At 38.0% G+C, this 17,154-nt stretch overlaps 1 protein-coding gene across 4 annotated transcripts in view; it reads left to right on the top strand.

The window, feature by feature from the left end:
* The window catches only part of PARN (poly(A)-specific ribonuclease), a 34,336-nt gene extending 22,463 nt beyond the window's left edge, over positions 1–11,873 (top strand). For all 4 annotated transcript variants that reach the window (XM_015876450.1, XM_032447736.1, XM_015876452.2 and 1 more), the window contains 3 exons: positions 4,789–4,978; positions 9,187–9,371; positions 10,952–11,873. In XM_015876450.1, the coding sequence (XP_015731936.1) occupies positions 4,789–4,978; positions 9,187–9,371; positions 10,952–11,004 (428 nt within the window). In that variant the 3' untranslated portion in view covers positions 11,005–11,873. The remainder of the gene's footprint in view (positions 1–4,788; positions 4,979–9,186; positions 9,372–10,951) is intronic.
* Positions 11,874–17,154: the final 5,281 nt, after the last annotated feature.

Genomic DNA, 17,154 nt, shown 5'->3' with positions numbered 1-17,154 from the left:
AACACCTGAGCAGTCTGTTCTCAGTGTCTGCTGGTACTTAAGAGACCTTCTCTTTTACTAGAAAAGAAGTGTTCTGTGCATTTTACACTTTTAGTATGTTAACAGATTTGAGCGTACTAGTTCTACCAGCAGTTCTGTACTAGTAAGGGCTGGGAATGAGGTGCGGTGAACTTCGTACTTCTGCAGTTGGGAAATTGTGCCTGTAACGAGACACGGAATTGTGGTTGATACATTCTAGTCTTGTTCTCAAAGTAGAACTGGTGGCATAATTCACAGCACAGATTTACAGCGTTCAGCATTAGTGATGCAGATTTAGGAGAACAGATTTGCTGCCAGGTATCTGCAACAATATTCTCATCACTGCCTTTTCGTTTGGGTTTATTTGAAATATGTCTCATAGATTTTGTTTTAGTTACTGAGGAATTTAAACAGGGTGCAAAGGTTAAATAGTTTGAATTCTTTCAGCATTTAAACTGCAACTTCAGACAGCTAAAGTCCTTTATAACAATCTGCTTACAAGTGCACGGTGTGGACAGTCTCAGTGGACTGTACCATCATTTGTGTTCTTTGTTGAGGGAAATGTTTTTCTCCCATTAACTGGATTGCTAAATTACTTATCCAGCAAGTGCAGCAGGGCAGACAAGGTGATGATGCAATTCTGATGTTTTGCTGGTGTGCACACCTGCATGGAGGTGCTTGAATCCATGCCACCAGCTAACATGCATTAATACAGCATTTCACTTAACTTAGTACTTATAAAGAAAGTAATTATGTAAGCTTAGTGCAAGACCAATGCAGTGGGTACCTACAGACGTGTGAGAACGAGTTCAGGGGTTTTGTCCTGGATTAAAAATATAAAATTGTTACAATGCAGAAAAGAAAGGAACATAAAAGGTGTTTGTTTGAGTATATCTGGACTTGTAAATGTGTGGTATTACAGACATGTAAATTAGTGCATTTGAGTAAAACTTCCTTAAAATATTAGAGCTGGCACTATTTGGCTTCAGGCTCCTGTCTGCAGTTTTAAGAATAATGGTAGCTACTGTAAAACTAAGAGTCTCACCTTTAAACCATTCCTAGTTGTGCTTGATGGCAATAAAACAGGCCCAAGGTAGCAGAAAAAGGGAAGAAAGGGAAAGAGGTGCATCAGTCTTTAGTAGACGGATTACCTGAAGCAAGGAAATAGACAGTATGCAGCTTGTGGAGTTAGGTACTGAGAATAATAAAATGTATCTATTTTGTAATGGAAAAATGGTGTCTGATGTGGTAACTTGTCCTTGTATGTTTTGTCCTTGAGTCTTAAAATTTTGCTAACAAAATATTGAGTCTTGGTATGTCTTAATGCAGTAGCTTCCAGCCTGTTTAAAATCTGGGCACCTGAGGAGGAGCAGTGCTCCTGGGGGGCAATCATCAGGGAGGTTGTTGAAGAGTCAGAAGCTTCTTGAAGCACATGTACTGAATGCTCCATGTACTGAGTGCTACATCTGGTACTTGGAGACTTGAGACTTTCTAATAATGATATTGAGGCTTCTTTCCTTATTGCTGAATAAAAGACTGCATAAATCATTTTATGATCTCTGAGAGAGTGAATGGGGTTTATATTTCAGGATCTGTGTTGACTAATTAAATTGAATAAGGCTTTTGAATGATTCTAGGTGATTCTGGGATCCAAAATTGCACTACATTATACAGTTTTGAACAATTATGCTCTCCCATGTGCTGAAGTGTTTTCTATCTGTTATTTAAACATAAATAAATAATAGACTCTTAACCTCAAAGCAAACCCAGACTTTCCTTTCATGATGCCTCAGTGCAGGATTATCCTAGAGGATCTTCCTTGAGACCTCAGTACCTTGTTCTGGCTAATTCTTGACTATTTTATTATAACAGTTTGCAGTGAGGGTGTTTTTCTTCTTTAACCTTCCTTGAGGATAAGGATCTTGAGGAGCACACTAATGAAGTGTCACTTTACTGGGGAAGGCTGTGCAAGCCCGCAGTACTTACTTTGGCATGGGCAAAAGGATTTGCAGCAGCACAGCTGCTATGGAAAATGGAAAGCAGGCGATCTGTGCCTGAATTAGCCATTATTTTTTACTTCCTTCAGCCACAGTTGGAATGTATTTACTTGATGCCATGAGAGTGAGAAGCAGACTTATGTGTGATAATCCTGCTGAAAGTGAATAAAATTATTTTCAAGATAAAGTTTTATTTTAATCCAAGCTTTAGCAAATGGTTTGCTAAATACAACCAGCTCAACAAAAGTGAGCTAGTGTGTGTTGCTAAACATGCTTTAGAAATCCTGCCTGTCTTGTGCAGGTGCCTTGCCCCACTACATTCATGGGGCCCTAGATCTGACTATAGGGATCTCAGATGGATTTGTTCTCTTAAAATTCCTGTGTTTTTCAGTTGTTTGGTGAACTGATGTCAGGAAGCAATGGGTAATCAGGTTCAGATAACTTTTTTTGCCAATAGAGTTGAGAAAATGTCTGTCTACTAAGACTTTACAGCTGCAACCCATGCAATGAAATGCAGCCATGTGGTGTTGGTTACCATTAAGTTTCTCACAGGAAAATTTTTCTTCACTTTATGTTTTAAAAAATAAGGAAATAAAAATTCTGTTCTTTTTAGTTTAGTATATTTTGTTAGAATTCACAAGACATTCAAGCAATGCTTTTCTACCGTTGGCATTGTAGAGTTAAAATAACTGTATCTGGTTTGCTAGCATTGACAGCCTTCATCAAAAGAGCATCAGAGAAAATGGTTTTAAAACATATAGGGAGCTGCTTTTTAATTCAAGACCATGCAAGATTTAATTGTCTGTGTGGCTCCTTAGAATTGTCCACATCTTCATTTCAGTTGTGCTTTGCATGGAGAAATATTTTTAGCATATACCTTTCATGTGCTGGATTTAGCATATAATATGCTAGTTACAGTCATCATTTAACTCTTTGGAACCAGTCATATGTATATACATATATGTAAAGTGAATATGTATATGGAATGTGAATATGCTGCTAAAATATAGGTCTTATTTCAAGAAAAAAGAGTTGTCTGACCAAAAATATTTATTCTCATACGGATTTTTCAAAGGGCTGCTTCATAAGGATTATCTTTTTCTTAAATGTAAGCAGGGTTTGTCAGGGAATTAAATGGAAGAGCCATAACTCTGGCTTCTAGTGTATGGCAGAACAAATAATGTGAAATTGTTATTGTCTTTTGACAAATCACTATTTATCAGATGATCCATGGTAACTACATGCTTGATTTTAGAAAGTAAAAACATGCTTGAGTTTAATTAAACAGATGTTACCCTTAGGATCATCAGCCGGTATGCAGTAACTCCAGTGAGCATCAGTAATTCATTCACACTGCGCGCACGCAAACTTCATGGGCAGTACGTATTCTCCTAATTCTTACAAACAGATCCTGTGACTTCACAGTCCAGACAAATGTAAGGGGTGTGAAAGGAGGTATGTTAAACTTTAATTAGAGTAATAGTCTCATGAGGCTATTAGTTCAAACTGCAGATATATGTTCTTGGGAATAGATATACAAGATAGAGATGTGAAGTTTTACATAAGTTTGAAAGACTTTCCAGCAGCAGCATCTATGTACCACGACTTATACTGTAGGTGATTGCTTTCATAGCAGCTTAGTCAATATGCAGAGTAGAGGACCTGCTCTGAATGAGGAAAAAAAACAAATCCACATTTCTGAAGGGTGATGTGGAAGCATACTACCTCTTGTGCATGGGTTAGAAGTAGTGCAGAATACCCCGTATTCAAGGCGACAGCACTTCATAAAGAATGAGAAGGTGATAACACACATCTGAAATTTCTACAGAAGAGTTGGAAATACACAAATAAAATAAGGATTTAATCTCCACTTTACTATTACAGTATTTTAAAATGCTCTGCCTACATACATGAAGAGGAATGAGTTTGTTTTGTTTTGTATTTAAGTGAATTTGCTGGTTTATAAGTTTATTTCAGTGACTTCAGCTAAAAACAGTAGAAGACACCAGCTGACAGCCAGTTTAATTTGCTGATTCATCTGTTCCAGCAATGGCTTTAGGCCAGAGCTTGCTTACAGGTTAAAAGTAGCTCTGCAAAGATGCTGGGACTCAAAGGAACATTGGTAAATTATTGCTGGGTGAAGGCAGTGACAGTTTTTTTTTTCCAGGTGATTCTAATTTTGTTGACTCAAATTCTTCTGCCTCCAACTGGCAGTACTTTTTTTCAGTTAAGCGGAGATGGAGCATTAGTAAGATATGAGGAGGCAGCAGCTGGATTCTAGTTAATTGCTGCTTCCACCAATATCTTGGGCAACAAAAAATGCAGCTCAAATAAGCTTATGTTTCATGGCAATAAAACAGAGTTTTGGCAGAGCTTTTGCAAATGTCGTCTTTTCCTGGCAGACATGCAAAACAAACGTGCTGGGTTAAGTAATGAGACTAAAAGGGAAAAAATCCAGGAAATGTTTTCTTGCCAACAAGCGATCTGGAAGAGGACTGTGACTGAAGAATTGATTTTTGATTTAAAAGAATTAACCCTTCTTCTGTGAAGTCTCCCTCAGAAGTATTTTGAATATGTAATTCAAACATGTGGTGTGGATGTAGAATACAGCTGTTCATTTGTTTGTTTTGCCACTAACAGTAGAACTAGATAGAAGACATTTATATGAATAGAACAAATAGTTTGATGCTTTCTATTCTTAAAACTAAGTTATCTTAGATGGCATGTTGTCATTGAATTGTTTTGTTTATAACATTGCTTGTCTTTCTCATAGCTGTAAACACCAGCAGATACGCTGAAAGTTACAGGATCCAGACATACGCAGAATATGTTGAGAAAAAACATGAAGAAAAGCGAGCAAAGAGAAAATGTACGGAAGATAGTTGGAAGGAGATGGAGAGAAAACGGTTGAAAACTCAAGGTGCACCGTACATTACCCAGAGTCAATACTATTGTGTTAACAGGTGAGACTTTCTGTATTGCAGACTCCTTATTTCTATCACATTTTCCTCAAAGGCGTAGCACTTTTGAGATTGTTCCTATCTGTCATTTTTCTCTGTACTTATATTTTATTAATTTGATATAAATCAGTAGTGGTACAGCACCTGACACAAGATCAGAGATAAAGGAATAGAGGGGGTTTCGTTGTTAGGCAAACTTGAAATACTGTGATACTGGGGGTACAACTCACAGCTGCAGAGCTGGATGTACCAGTACTGCTTCTTAAAACAAACATTTAAAAAATCACCTCTTTCATTTTTTCACACCTCTATGTGGCTGTGACACTTGGGAACTTTGGAAGCTCTCTTCCTATGCTTCTGTAAAGGTGATCTTCATTTTTTGGATAATTTTCCATGGTGATACTGCCACAGTGAATGGTATAAATTACCATCTTAGGCAGTCCTGATGGAGCCGTCCTTGTGTTTCAGGAACAGGAAGGTAAATGAAGATGCTTGTATAGCTGGTCCTAGTTTTATTTCTACTGGAGAAAGTATCTCTCCTCACTGAATGCCATTACATGTATTTTGGGTATCACAGATTCTAGGCATATGGTGAGTGTGGTGGCTTACGGTTGGAACTATGGATAACTGTCTTTTAATGAATACTTTGGAAAGCAGTAAGACTGGAAGGCAGGTTTGTTTTTGTCCTTCAAATTAGGAGGGGATGATCACAAATGTGTAATGTGGAAAGGTGTTGAACAAATTTCAGTGAATTGTTTCCCCAATTGTTTTTCTATCTCAGTGAGTTGTCTGCCTGTTCACTTCATGTCCCTGAAAATTTTGTATCTGTTTTTCTTGTATTGAAAGGTTCCCTGAGAAACACCCTTGAAGTGTTATTTTTGGATGATCAACATCTTTATAACCCTAGAAAGCAGTCTTTAACTTGTCTATAGACTGAACTTCTTTGGTAATTGATGTTCTATAAATTTTAGTTCTCATTAATCCAAGAATAAAGTGATTTGATTCTCTTCCAGATTCCCTTCCATGCAGATCCTTTGGCATGCTTTTTCTTAGTTTTGTCTCTTTGTTACTCAATGGATTGTGTTCTCCTGTCAGCTTGTCTCTTGCAAATATTTCCTCTTTCCTGTGTAATCTGGCAGTTGTACCAGCTGAGGTATAACGTGTAACTTCAAACCTTGTGGTCTTTCAGTTCACTCGAGATAACTGTAGATGCATTTTCTTTCCAGAGACACAAATATTTTAAGATATATTTAAATATATTTATACAGTGTTACAAATGTTTCTATTTGTCCATCACATTTTTATGTTTTTATGTACATGTGCATATTTTGCCAGATTAATCTGAACCATATATAAAGTACTCATTAGTATGATGAAGCTGGCAGCTGATCTCTTATAATAGCTTCATGTTACTGCATCCTTTATTTATTTATTACTTAATAAGCTTACTGCATCAGCTTCTGCCAGCAAAGGGAGCACAGATGCAGAATAGCATCTTCTCCATGGTGGCAATATGTTCATTCAGTACTGAAGTTGTTGGTTGTTTCTTATAAGCAAAGCTTCTGTCTTGCATTGGCAGACTTAAAAGAATGTAATGAAGGATCAGTAATTCTTTCTTAACTCCAGATTTCCTCTTTCTACCATCTTCCTCTCCTGGCATTCATCCTGGCAGGCTGGTGGTCAGCAGAAAGGAGAGGTTGGGTAGGGAGGGCTGCTGGACTCTACCTGTGGTGAAGATGTGCACAACCACACCTGCTATCTTCAGTGACCAGCAGAAAAACAGTACTGTGTTAACTAAGGAGATTTGCCAACTGGTGATATATGATAGGATTTTTTTTACTGTTTTCCCTAAATTTGGCTAGTAATTTTATTTTAGAACTAAGAATGAAACTTTATTTTGCTGCCCAGAAATGCTTTGAACTCTGCTTAATTTTATTTATTTATTTATTTATTTAAATTGTATTTTTGCCTGGGTGGCTGTTAAATATGTGTTCTGAAGTTTGAGTGCTGTCTTTGCTAATGGCTGATGTAAGTCTGTCCCTAGATGCTTTAGGTGTCCAAAAAGATGAGGATTCTGAATTGGAAAATTACTGATAGCCAGTAGTTTGTTTTTTTCCACTTTGTTCAGTTGTTCCTCAGCAGAGTAAGGAAATTGAGAGGGACGTGTGGATGTGCTCCAAAAAGGCTGGTAAAATTAGAAAACTGAACTTTGCTCTGAGTAGTGCTCTGGCTTGGATATACAACCACACTCATTTGCTACTATTGCTAAGTGAATAAATAACATTGCTATACTTCTTGAAACTTATTTTAGGTCAAAGAAGAATAGGACACATGGAGTGTGTGTGTGGGGGGGGGAATCAACCAAACTCAGAATCTGTAGTCATGTGGAGTCCATGCAATGAATGAGTAAATGTAGAAAAAAACCTTAATAGTTTAGGAGAAAGCAGGAAGTCAACAGTATTTGATTCTCTATATTTTGGTGCTTGTACTGCCTGTTTTTTTGTGTGTTTTCTTTTTTTTAGTTTTGTTTTCTATTTTTGTCTGCAGGAAAAATGTGAAGCCTGAAATTAGTTTCATTTTGTACCTTACAGTGAGTTCCGTTCTAAGAGCCCTCAGTATCTCTGAGTCCTGTGGCCATAATTTATGGGCCATAATTTTTCTTCCCTATGCATTTTTCAGCATACCTTTCCCAAAAATATAATTCTTAAACTTTTTTTTAAAATATAATAGCACGTAGGTTGTTCCAAAAGTAATGCCTCTGGTTTATGTCCACGCAGAAGACGATGGACAGAAAGAGCACAATCTTGCTATTTGATAGAGGAAATTCTCACCTATGAAACACGATTTTTCAACATGCTGTGCTCACCCCCCCAAAAAAAAATCTGCGCCAGTTGAGGTGACCACTGTCACTGTCAACACTGCTGAAATGCACCACCCCCTCCTATATTGCACTGACATCCATTGTTCAGGCTCTGTATATCTTCACAAGCGTTGACAAATGTCAGTAGGGGCCATTCTGCCCTCCATGGAGGAATTCATTTCCACCCCTTTGCTCCACCCACACTCCCATGTCAGGTGCCTTTCTGTCAGAGTGCCCCTCTGCTGCCATCTGTCACACAGCAACAGCACGTCATGGAATGCTGGTGGGAAGGTTCAGCATTTGCTGCCATCCCACCAACAGCCACCTCTGACACTGGGCTGACATCATAAAACAGGAGGCATTACTTTTGAAGCAGGCCCTTGTAGTTTTTAATTTTCTAAATGTTATGTTTTCACAGGAGCTCTGCTCCTGTCCCACCCCCTTCCCTTTCCAAACAGCTTTTTGTCTTTCATAATTCTACTGATGGTAGTTGTGTTGTGGTGTGATGCGAAAAAAAGATTTATAAGAGGTTGTTCAAGAAGGCCTTCTGTGTGTGAATGTTTGGAGGAAGTGCCAGCCATTCATCAGAGTAAATGGTATTTGTGTTCCTGAAGTGGAAGTAAGAGCATGAAGCATAATCATATGTTTCGTGTTTGTTTACTGCTTTTGGACATCCCAGAAAGCCTAAAAAATGTTCAGATGAAAGAGGCCCTCCACTTCAAAGCCAAAGCTATATGGCTACATCTTCCATTCCTTTAGCTGAACCTTACTGAAACCCTGTGCTTCTTTATATTAGCAACTAAAAGGGAAAAAAAAAAAATAATAAAAAAAAAATTATTTTATCTGTAACCTAGAAATAAAAGAATAGTCATTTTGTTTTGTTATTGATAATTGCATTCTAGTTGAATGGAAAAATCTCTGTGGTGTTACTTCAGTGTATCCTGAATGAAACAGAGCTCTAAGTGCATGTTCGTGATGTTTTCTCTGCAGTAGAAATACTTGTAAAACTGAATGTAGTTTTGAGAGAGCAGATGAACTTAGCATGTATAATATGAAGATGAACAGCTTTAATTGCACTTGAGTTGGGTGATCTCATCAGAATAGCAGATAAGCCTGAGATATCTACGTCACAAACAGTAAATACTTTCATTTGCATTACACTCTAGTAGATGACTTTTATGGACTCTAACAGTTGAGTCACATCTTCCAGATAATGTAATTTCATGACTCACCACTTAATACTGTTTATATTACTACTTACTTACACATTTAATACATACATAGTAACTAGTACCCATGTAATATTTGTTATTAACTTGTTGATAACACTTTATTTTTTTCTACATTTCAGTTTTACAGGTACCAGTATAATGGGAAAGAGAAGTATGAGTCCTATTCAGGAAGAAACTGGTTCTGACAGTTTGGAAGAAGAAGAGGTTCCAGAAAATCAGACAAACTCCTGTGCGGAGTCTCCTCCAGATGTTAAGAAGAAAGTCAAAAGGTTAAAAAAAATCAAGAGAGAAGAAGTTTCAGCAGGTAAAAGCAGTGTTCTTGCTCATAAATGTTCTGTTCTGTTTGAAACTGCCCTAGGCCTGAGCAAAACTGAAGTTTGTTGTTGAGGGTTATTTGATTTTTGCTTGATTGTTTTTGTATGTCTCAACTTTTCTGGACTTCTATGAAATGCAGTAAGTCACTGTACAACTTATTTTGTTGTAAGTTATTTTAACTGAAAAAAATTGCGTCAAACTAAATGAAGCAGGATGTATTTGATTTCTTATTCGCTTACAGACGAATAACACTTGAAATATTTTTAGGTATTCTAAATTTCTTCTGTTTTCTTCAGTGAGACTTTTTAGTTACGCAGAAACATCAAATAACCCCATCATAAACAAAAGTCAAAATTGTGGAAGCAGGATTCTAAAGTAGATCTCCACATTAGTCCAACAAACCATCAGCAGTTGTAAGACTCCCCTCACATAGACTGTTTTGCTTAAGCTTGCTTAGAAGGCGTTACAGAATAAATGAATGCATGCAGCTCAGTTTGCATGATGTGTGTCATTAAACAAACTCTGTTGCATGCAAAAGAGTCCAGTTTTAGTAAAACTACCCACTGCCCTGAAGGCTAATGTATTTGTCCTTGTAATTAACAATTTTGAATTAACACAGACTATCTTGATAATACTGCACTGGCATCCCTTGTTCCTTGTCATTTAGGAGATAGTTCTGTAAGTTGAGGAACTGATGCCATTTTTCAATCTTGTCAGCAGTTATCTGCCTTTATGACTAACCCAAAACTTTCATGGTCAGCTTGCCTGCCCCACACCGCCCTTCCTGCACATGACTTGACACAACGTTGATATCCTCTCTTCTCTAGAATATTCGAGAAAGTACTGGCTGAGACAATTCCACTGAGGAGTGAGCTGCCAGATGGGCCCCCATTTACTGGGATCTTAATCATAGGCAGGCCTTTCAGATTTCACAGTGTTTAGCCTTTGTGAATTACATAGCTGTGCTTTTATTCCCTGAGGAAAAGTGAGTGTGCATAATATATATATATATATATATATAAAATATCCCTTCCTAGCATTTTGGATGAGTATGTCACAGTCATCTTTAACGATTCTTGCAGTTTACCATGTGTTCTGAGTAAGCTGATGTTTATTTGAAAGGTTTACTGGACCATGAGCAGACCATTCACATTTCATGAGCTGCTGCTAGATGTTGCAGCTTGTAGGAGCTCATTTTAAGGAGACTGCGATTTTGAAAATCAGAAGAAACAGTAGACAGTTGAGCTGTAAAACTGTCAGAATGTGGAACTGCCCTAATGATGGTCTTTATGCTCTCCAAAGTATTTTATAGATTTTTTTTTTTAGACCTCAGTGTGCGATGCTTGAAAATCAACAGTGTTTCTAATACAAATCATACATCTTTTCCTATCTTCTAAAAAGTGTTAGGATGTATAAATAAGATATCTAATACTATAAATTAAATATATCTGGAGGAGAAAAATACTACTTTGTATGCTTTGAAAGTACCAAAACATTCTTGATTTTACTTCTTTCAGTATTTGTATGCTGAAGTCATTAATACGGGGCTTTGTGATTCTGTCTTTTTAGGAAGCCTCACAAGTAATTCCACTGAAATTTTTGAAGTCCCTGAAACATGGTAGGAAATAACTGCCTTAATGAGTGGAATTGATTGAAAGCAGTTGTGAGAATACACCTCCTGGAAGCCATAATTTATTTAACTAAAGTGTTAACAAACCAGTATGTGTCCTGAGAACCAGTTTAATTATTTTAAACTGTTTACTGAACAATCACTGTCAATTTTACTTGTGTGTATATTAACTAGTATATGATCTTGTTGTTGATCAAGTGAAATCCTTGCTGTTATTAATGTTGTTAGATTTAAGAAGCAAGACTAAATGTATTTAGGTCATCCACTTTGGCATGTTGGCTATGAAATGTACAAAAAACCCGGCAGTCTATGATTTTGTGCTAGACTGTTTCCTGTGCTTGAGGGGAGTTACCACAGATCTTTAGATGTTTTTCCAGGCAACATCAGTGTGCCGTCAGAACTCTTGATACAGGTAGAACTGTACTTTTACGATCCCTTTCTACTTGTTACTATCTGGAAATCATTTTTTAGTTATCCATTCTCTACTTCACCCCCCAGTGCAGCCAGTCTTCATCTGAATACCAGCTTTAACAGATACCCTGTCTTTTCCAAAAATGTACTTTATATGTTCCTTATGTATGAATCTCCTGGTGGGAGGTAGTTTTTTCTTTGTTTTCACATCTGCTGCTGTTTTCACCCTTAAGTCCCTATCTATTTCTCCCCTTCCCCATCTTGTGAGGTTTTTGTTAAAACTGTTTTTGGTACCTGTGACAAACCTGCTAACTGTACCAGCCCTCTGTTTAAAAAAGATCTGTGTTGGTAGATTTCAGAAAACGTTTGATATTTAACATTTTTGTATCATGGAAATAAAAACAAAAGATGTATTTCCATAAAATGAAAATTAAAGAAATTTTCTTAGGATGTGGTTTGCTTTTATGTATTGGCTTCTGAAATGTTGTTTTTTTTTTTTTGTGCTCTTATTTTGCTCTTCATAATACTGTTGGTTTTTTTTAATTATTATTTTTAAATCTTCGTGAAGTTTTCAGTCTATGTCTGGTAGGTCTTCTGGGTCTATGGACTGACTACTCTCAAAATCTCTGTGAAATTTAATGAAGAAAAGCCAGGTCTATTGAAATAGTTTGCTATGCATTTACCTTGGAAAAAAAGTATGAGGAAGGTTCTGCAAATTAGCAAGTTGAAAACCTTTTCTATGGAAAAATAGAATATTAAGAAGGTTACATCAGATGGTACTTACATCACCGTGTGAACCGTTGTCATTTAGCAGTGCATTTAAGATGTGGGACAAAAGACTGTTATAAGTGATGCTAGGGGAAATTATCAACAGAACTCTTCTGATCCAGAATGTATGTAGCAGCACAGGAACTCGTCTTCATTTCATTACAATAGAGAGGCTTAAACCCTTTCCAGATTATTATTTTTGTATAGGCTGGGTGTATATTTCTCTAAGGTACTGTACCCATGTACAGTGACAATAATGAAAAGATGGTAGTAAATATCCAAAAGGTTATTTACAGGAAAAACTCACCTATATGGAAGCCTTCAGTCTGCTGGGAAACACTGAGGCAACCTCCACCAAAGAATGATCTCCAAGAGATGCTGCCTTAGTGGTGGTCAACCCTTAAATGAGGTCTAGAGGAGGTGGAGTTGAGCTCCACCCCTTCCAGGAGCACAGCTACATTACTCTCACCTGTGCTCCCACAGCTGACCCAACAGCCTCAGCTGATTAATCAGAGGTTCAGGCTGTAATTACCAGTTTCCCATACAACACACTATTTCCAGTCTTCTTCCCACTCTGAATTTTGGAGAGCAGGATGTTATTCATCTCCCGCTGTACTTAGTACCTCTCAAGAAAATAATGCTGATTTGTTTTCTAGTCCCTTTCATAGCCCTTGATTTTAGCACATAATACCTACTTACTCTAATAAAATGAGATGGGATTAGGACTGTGGGATTGCTAGTATTAACCTTGGGTGGAACAGACATAGATAGATAGACTTGGATAGATGCTGTTGTAAAGAGGAAATGACCCCCTGATAGTGCATCAGATCTTGTGCTGTGTCTTTTGTGCACCTCTCTGTAAATCAGAACACCAGTTCTAGCAGAGGAGGAATGCGGCTTCCTAAATTTGATCCACATTTGTTTCCTAGTGTAAGTTTAAAATATATCCCTTTACAGCTTTTATTCACAAAACAAAGTTGCTGTGGCTGCTGTCTGTGGCTCTGTCTCTCAAGTTGTGCTCTCTGGGCTGCATGCCCTCCGTGATGGGAGGGGATGGGCACCTGTGGTGGGGGTGACTGTGTGGGGGTGCTGGGGCAGCACTGAGATATACAGAGGCTGTTTGGGCCTGGTAAAGTTAGGTGCATCCACCAGACCTGGACAGAATTACTTAATTTTTTTTTTTTCTCTCCTTATTCCATTGTTTCCTCAGGAGAAGTATGCAGTAAACCCCATCGATGTTTAGTTTTTGTACTCTTCCTTTGTTTTGTTTGAAGAAGCAGCAGTGGCTATATCTGGTTCCCTGTGCTGCGCAATTGCCCTAATCAGGGCCAGAACAGCTTTGGGCAGGAGGAGATCTCCACAGGTGATTGGCATTAGTGGCTTCAGGCACCTGGCCTCCATCTTCCCTCAGGGCAGGGGTGCCCTCAGTCCTACTGGTGGGTACAGGAGCAGCTCTGCTCAGCTGGCTGTGTGGAGCCAGGACAAGGTAAGTGCACAGCAGCTGTAACTGGGCTTGTTTTTCTGCTCTTCAGTTGCATAAAATAGCCAGTGTTACCTTGCTGGTGGTTGCACCAAAGTGAAAAGTTTCCTTCAGCATCTGGTGGGCACTGCAGTGGAGCTGTGTCGCTCTGTGCTTGTGGTGAGATGAGGAGCTGCTGGCAGCAGGGATGGGACACAGTGTGAGCACCAGTGTGTGGCTCTCTGTCTCTCTCTCTCGTGTGTATGTATATATGTATGTTTTAAACTTATGGCTTGAATATCTTTATCAGCTGTGATCAGAGAAGTCAAAATGTTAAAGCAAATACTATCAGATAGACCTTAAGAAAAAAGCTGAAAGGAAAAGTGATATACATTATGTAAGTGAACTGGCTTGGTGTACACTGTGATTCTTAGTCAATTCTGATGCTTAGAATGTTCAAGGAAGACTCGACATGTTTATGCATTTAAACAGTTCTCTGATTACTTTGTAATTAGAAGTTAGATGTCTTCGTTAAGGGCTGCTGCTTATTCTTCAAACATAAGTCTGCTCCAAGCACATCTGGTACGAGTGTCAGTAAACCTGCCATTTCAGATTGTGTTAGGGTAGTTATTTGCCACATTTATTATATGTGTTATTTTTCATTTTGTAAACAATTGTGCAGTGTTGTAAAACTGGCCCTCCCATTTTGTTTGGGAGAAATTTACATTTCAACCTCTCTTTCTAATTTTCATATGTACTGGATGCTTTCAGCTATGGTATTTCATTTACCGAAGCTGCCATTTTGCAGCAGAAAGTCTTTTCTGCAGTGGTATAGGACTGCTGAGAACAGTAACAGTAATTCAATTGCCCAGCCTTAGTAGGAATTTTCTATATGCACTCTTAAATCTCTCTGTGTTGTGCTTGCTTTTTCTATTCTGATAATTGCTCAGTTTGTTACCAGATTTTGGACATAGAGGCATCACTTCAGTGCCTGGATATCTCATTCCAGACAGCATGAGCAGTCTTCTCTTAACACAGCGTAATTCTGGTTGGTTTTCTTTAGGCCTGGTTGTATTGCAGGGCCTATGCTAAAAATACCCACAAAACTGTTTTGTCTAACTCTAAATGTATTTGATGACTGCTCCTGAGTGGATGTCTGATAGTGGCAGGAGAAATAAGGCCAAACCTTGGTGTAACCTCTGAGTAGGTGGATCCATCTTAATGTGCTCTGGCTGGCTTTTAGGTAACTGAAATTAGTACTGGAAACTGGAATGGAAAAAACGGCTAATATAAATAGGTTAAAGTATCCATAATCATAGATGGACAGTATCTGCTTAATAATAAAAGCAAAGCAGACACTTAAGAACCCTTACAAAATTCCAAGGCTCCAAAGGAATAACTGAAGATCTTACACAGTTGAGTTGAAGATACAGAGTTCTTACATTTCATTAGAAGAAAGTAATAGCATAGTCATTAAGTAATACTATGCCACATCCAAAAATCAATTCTCCAATTTCTCACTCCCCCCCACCCCCCACCCATTTCCTGTAGTTCCAAGCCCTGCTTAAAATCACTGTAAATCTGCTTGGCACTTACTGTGCTCAGCCATGCCAGTTCATGTGCTGCTCTGAATCCAGCTCACTCTCAGTGCCAGCAGCTGTCCCAACTCCTTGCACCTTCCATGCTCTGAAAGAGTTGTTTTGAAGCACAGAGCTGACTGGAGCTACAAATGTATGTCTGGGAGGTCAGGAGGCTGCACACATTCCCTTGTGCATTACAGATTCCTTAGCTTGGAAGCTGAAAAGCTGCTAGAAATAATTTGTCTGAAACTATAGTAATTCTGCATGGATTGATTTGTCTGTATTCCACTGTGGGGTGAAGTGCGTGGTATGGGAGTTAGTGGGAACTAACTCCATAGTTTGAACTGGGATTTTTTACATACATGTATACCGTATCTCATAGCAAATGTTACTAATGACTTTCTTCTCATGTAGTTCATCTGTATTTCCACAGTTTATAATTACGTTTTCAAATGTAATAGCATGAAATAGCATTTGAGGGATTCCCTACTGACCTTCACACTGTGTTGGAAGAACCAAAAGCAATCTCATTCTCACAAGTCAGAAGCCTTTGACTATGGGCTGGATATGAGTGTAGCTGTGGAGACATGAATGAAAGTGGTGTCTTCTAAAGGTTCATAGGCAGTACATGTAAAGAGCTGGATGGTGGGATTGGTAGAGACCTCATGGCCAAACATGATGGATTATTTATTGATACTTCTCCTAGTGGTGATGGAATGTTGTGAGGATATTTTCTACTTAGGAAAATCAGTCCAATCTCAGAGAAAGATTATTTTTTTCCCCCTGGGGTGCTTACGCTTTGCTATGCTGGATTTAAAAATGCCTTTTTTATATTGCTGTAGCAAAGCTCATGTAAGTCAAACATATTTTCGTTAGTTTAGACTTAATTTTTAGGAAATTCAGAGTTCAGACATACTTTCTTCCTGACATAAAATTCTTCCGACTTTCACTTATTATATATACAACCTTCTAGGGTATATCTCAGAACGTTGGTTTATGAAGTGTTGGGCATTGCATAGAGTGAAGCTCAACCACTCAGACCCACATGGGTTTAATGTGTTTAGTGAATATGAATTTAATAAAGTACTTAGCTGCAGATTCCAGTGAACCTGAAGAGATTTATGGCTTTATGAGGGAAACCTTACAGTAATTCCTACATTTCATAGCTTGACGCAGTGCATTGCTTCAGTGATTTTACTGCCACTTTTGTTTATGGTTTTTTTTTCAGTTTTCCATAAAACCATATCACAGAGAACTTCACATTCTACTGACAAATGAAAACAAGAATTTAAAGATTTGATGTATCTGTGGGGTGGACCAGCTGTAGTCCTTAACCTGATTGATGCTATAGACAATTTCTGCTGCTGCAAAGTTAGAAGAGGTTATTGCTCCTGATTTGTACATTTCATTATTGTAATATAAATGTATTGTTCTACTTAATTTTGCTCTGTTTTTCTGGCTACCTAAAAGGAACAGGCAATGAAATGCTAAAAAGAAGGTGAATGATACATTGTAAGGAAAGAGGCTCTTTGCCAAATTCCACACATTTACACTACCAGCGTTTATCCACAATTTGGGTATATCCACCTGTAATCCTATAACATGTAATATTTCTTGCATATGAAGAATATTATTGAGAACAAAAAATTTAATCTTTAGATTGCAGGATTAACATGTTGGCAATTAGTCCAAACATCTAAATATTCTAAATGAACATTCCAGGAAATTATATTGCTGCACCCAGCATCCACGTGTGGTGATGTGGGACAGTTTTTGGCTAATTCTGAGTATGGCAGCGATCCTTTAAATAAAAGGAGCAAGGAAAGTAAAGCCTCTTAGGCCACAAAAACCAAATAATCACAGACCACAATCAGTGCCAATGCAGTTTCTGCTAGATACTTAAGTTCTTAAGATACCTTTACCT

Source organism: Coturnix japonica, chromosome 14, assembly GCF_001577835.2.
Source record: "Coturnix japonica isolate 7356 chromosome 14, Coturnix japonica 2.1, whole genome shotgun sequence".
Lineage (NCBI taxonomy): Eukaryota > Metazoa > Chordata > Aves > Galliformes > Phasianidae > Coturnix > Coturnix japonica.
Note: the sequence above shows the minus strand (reverse complement) of the source record. Positions and strands in the feature narration are given on the sequence as shown.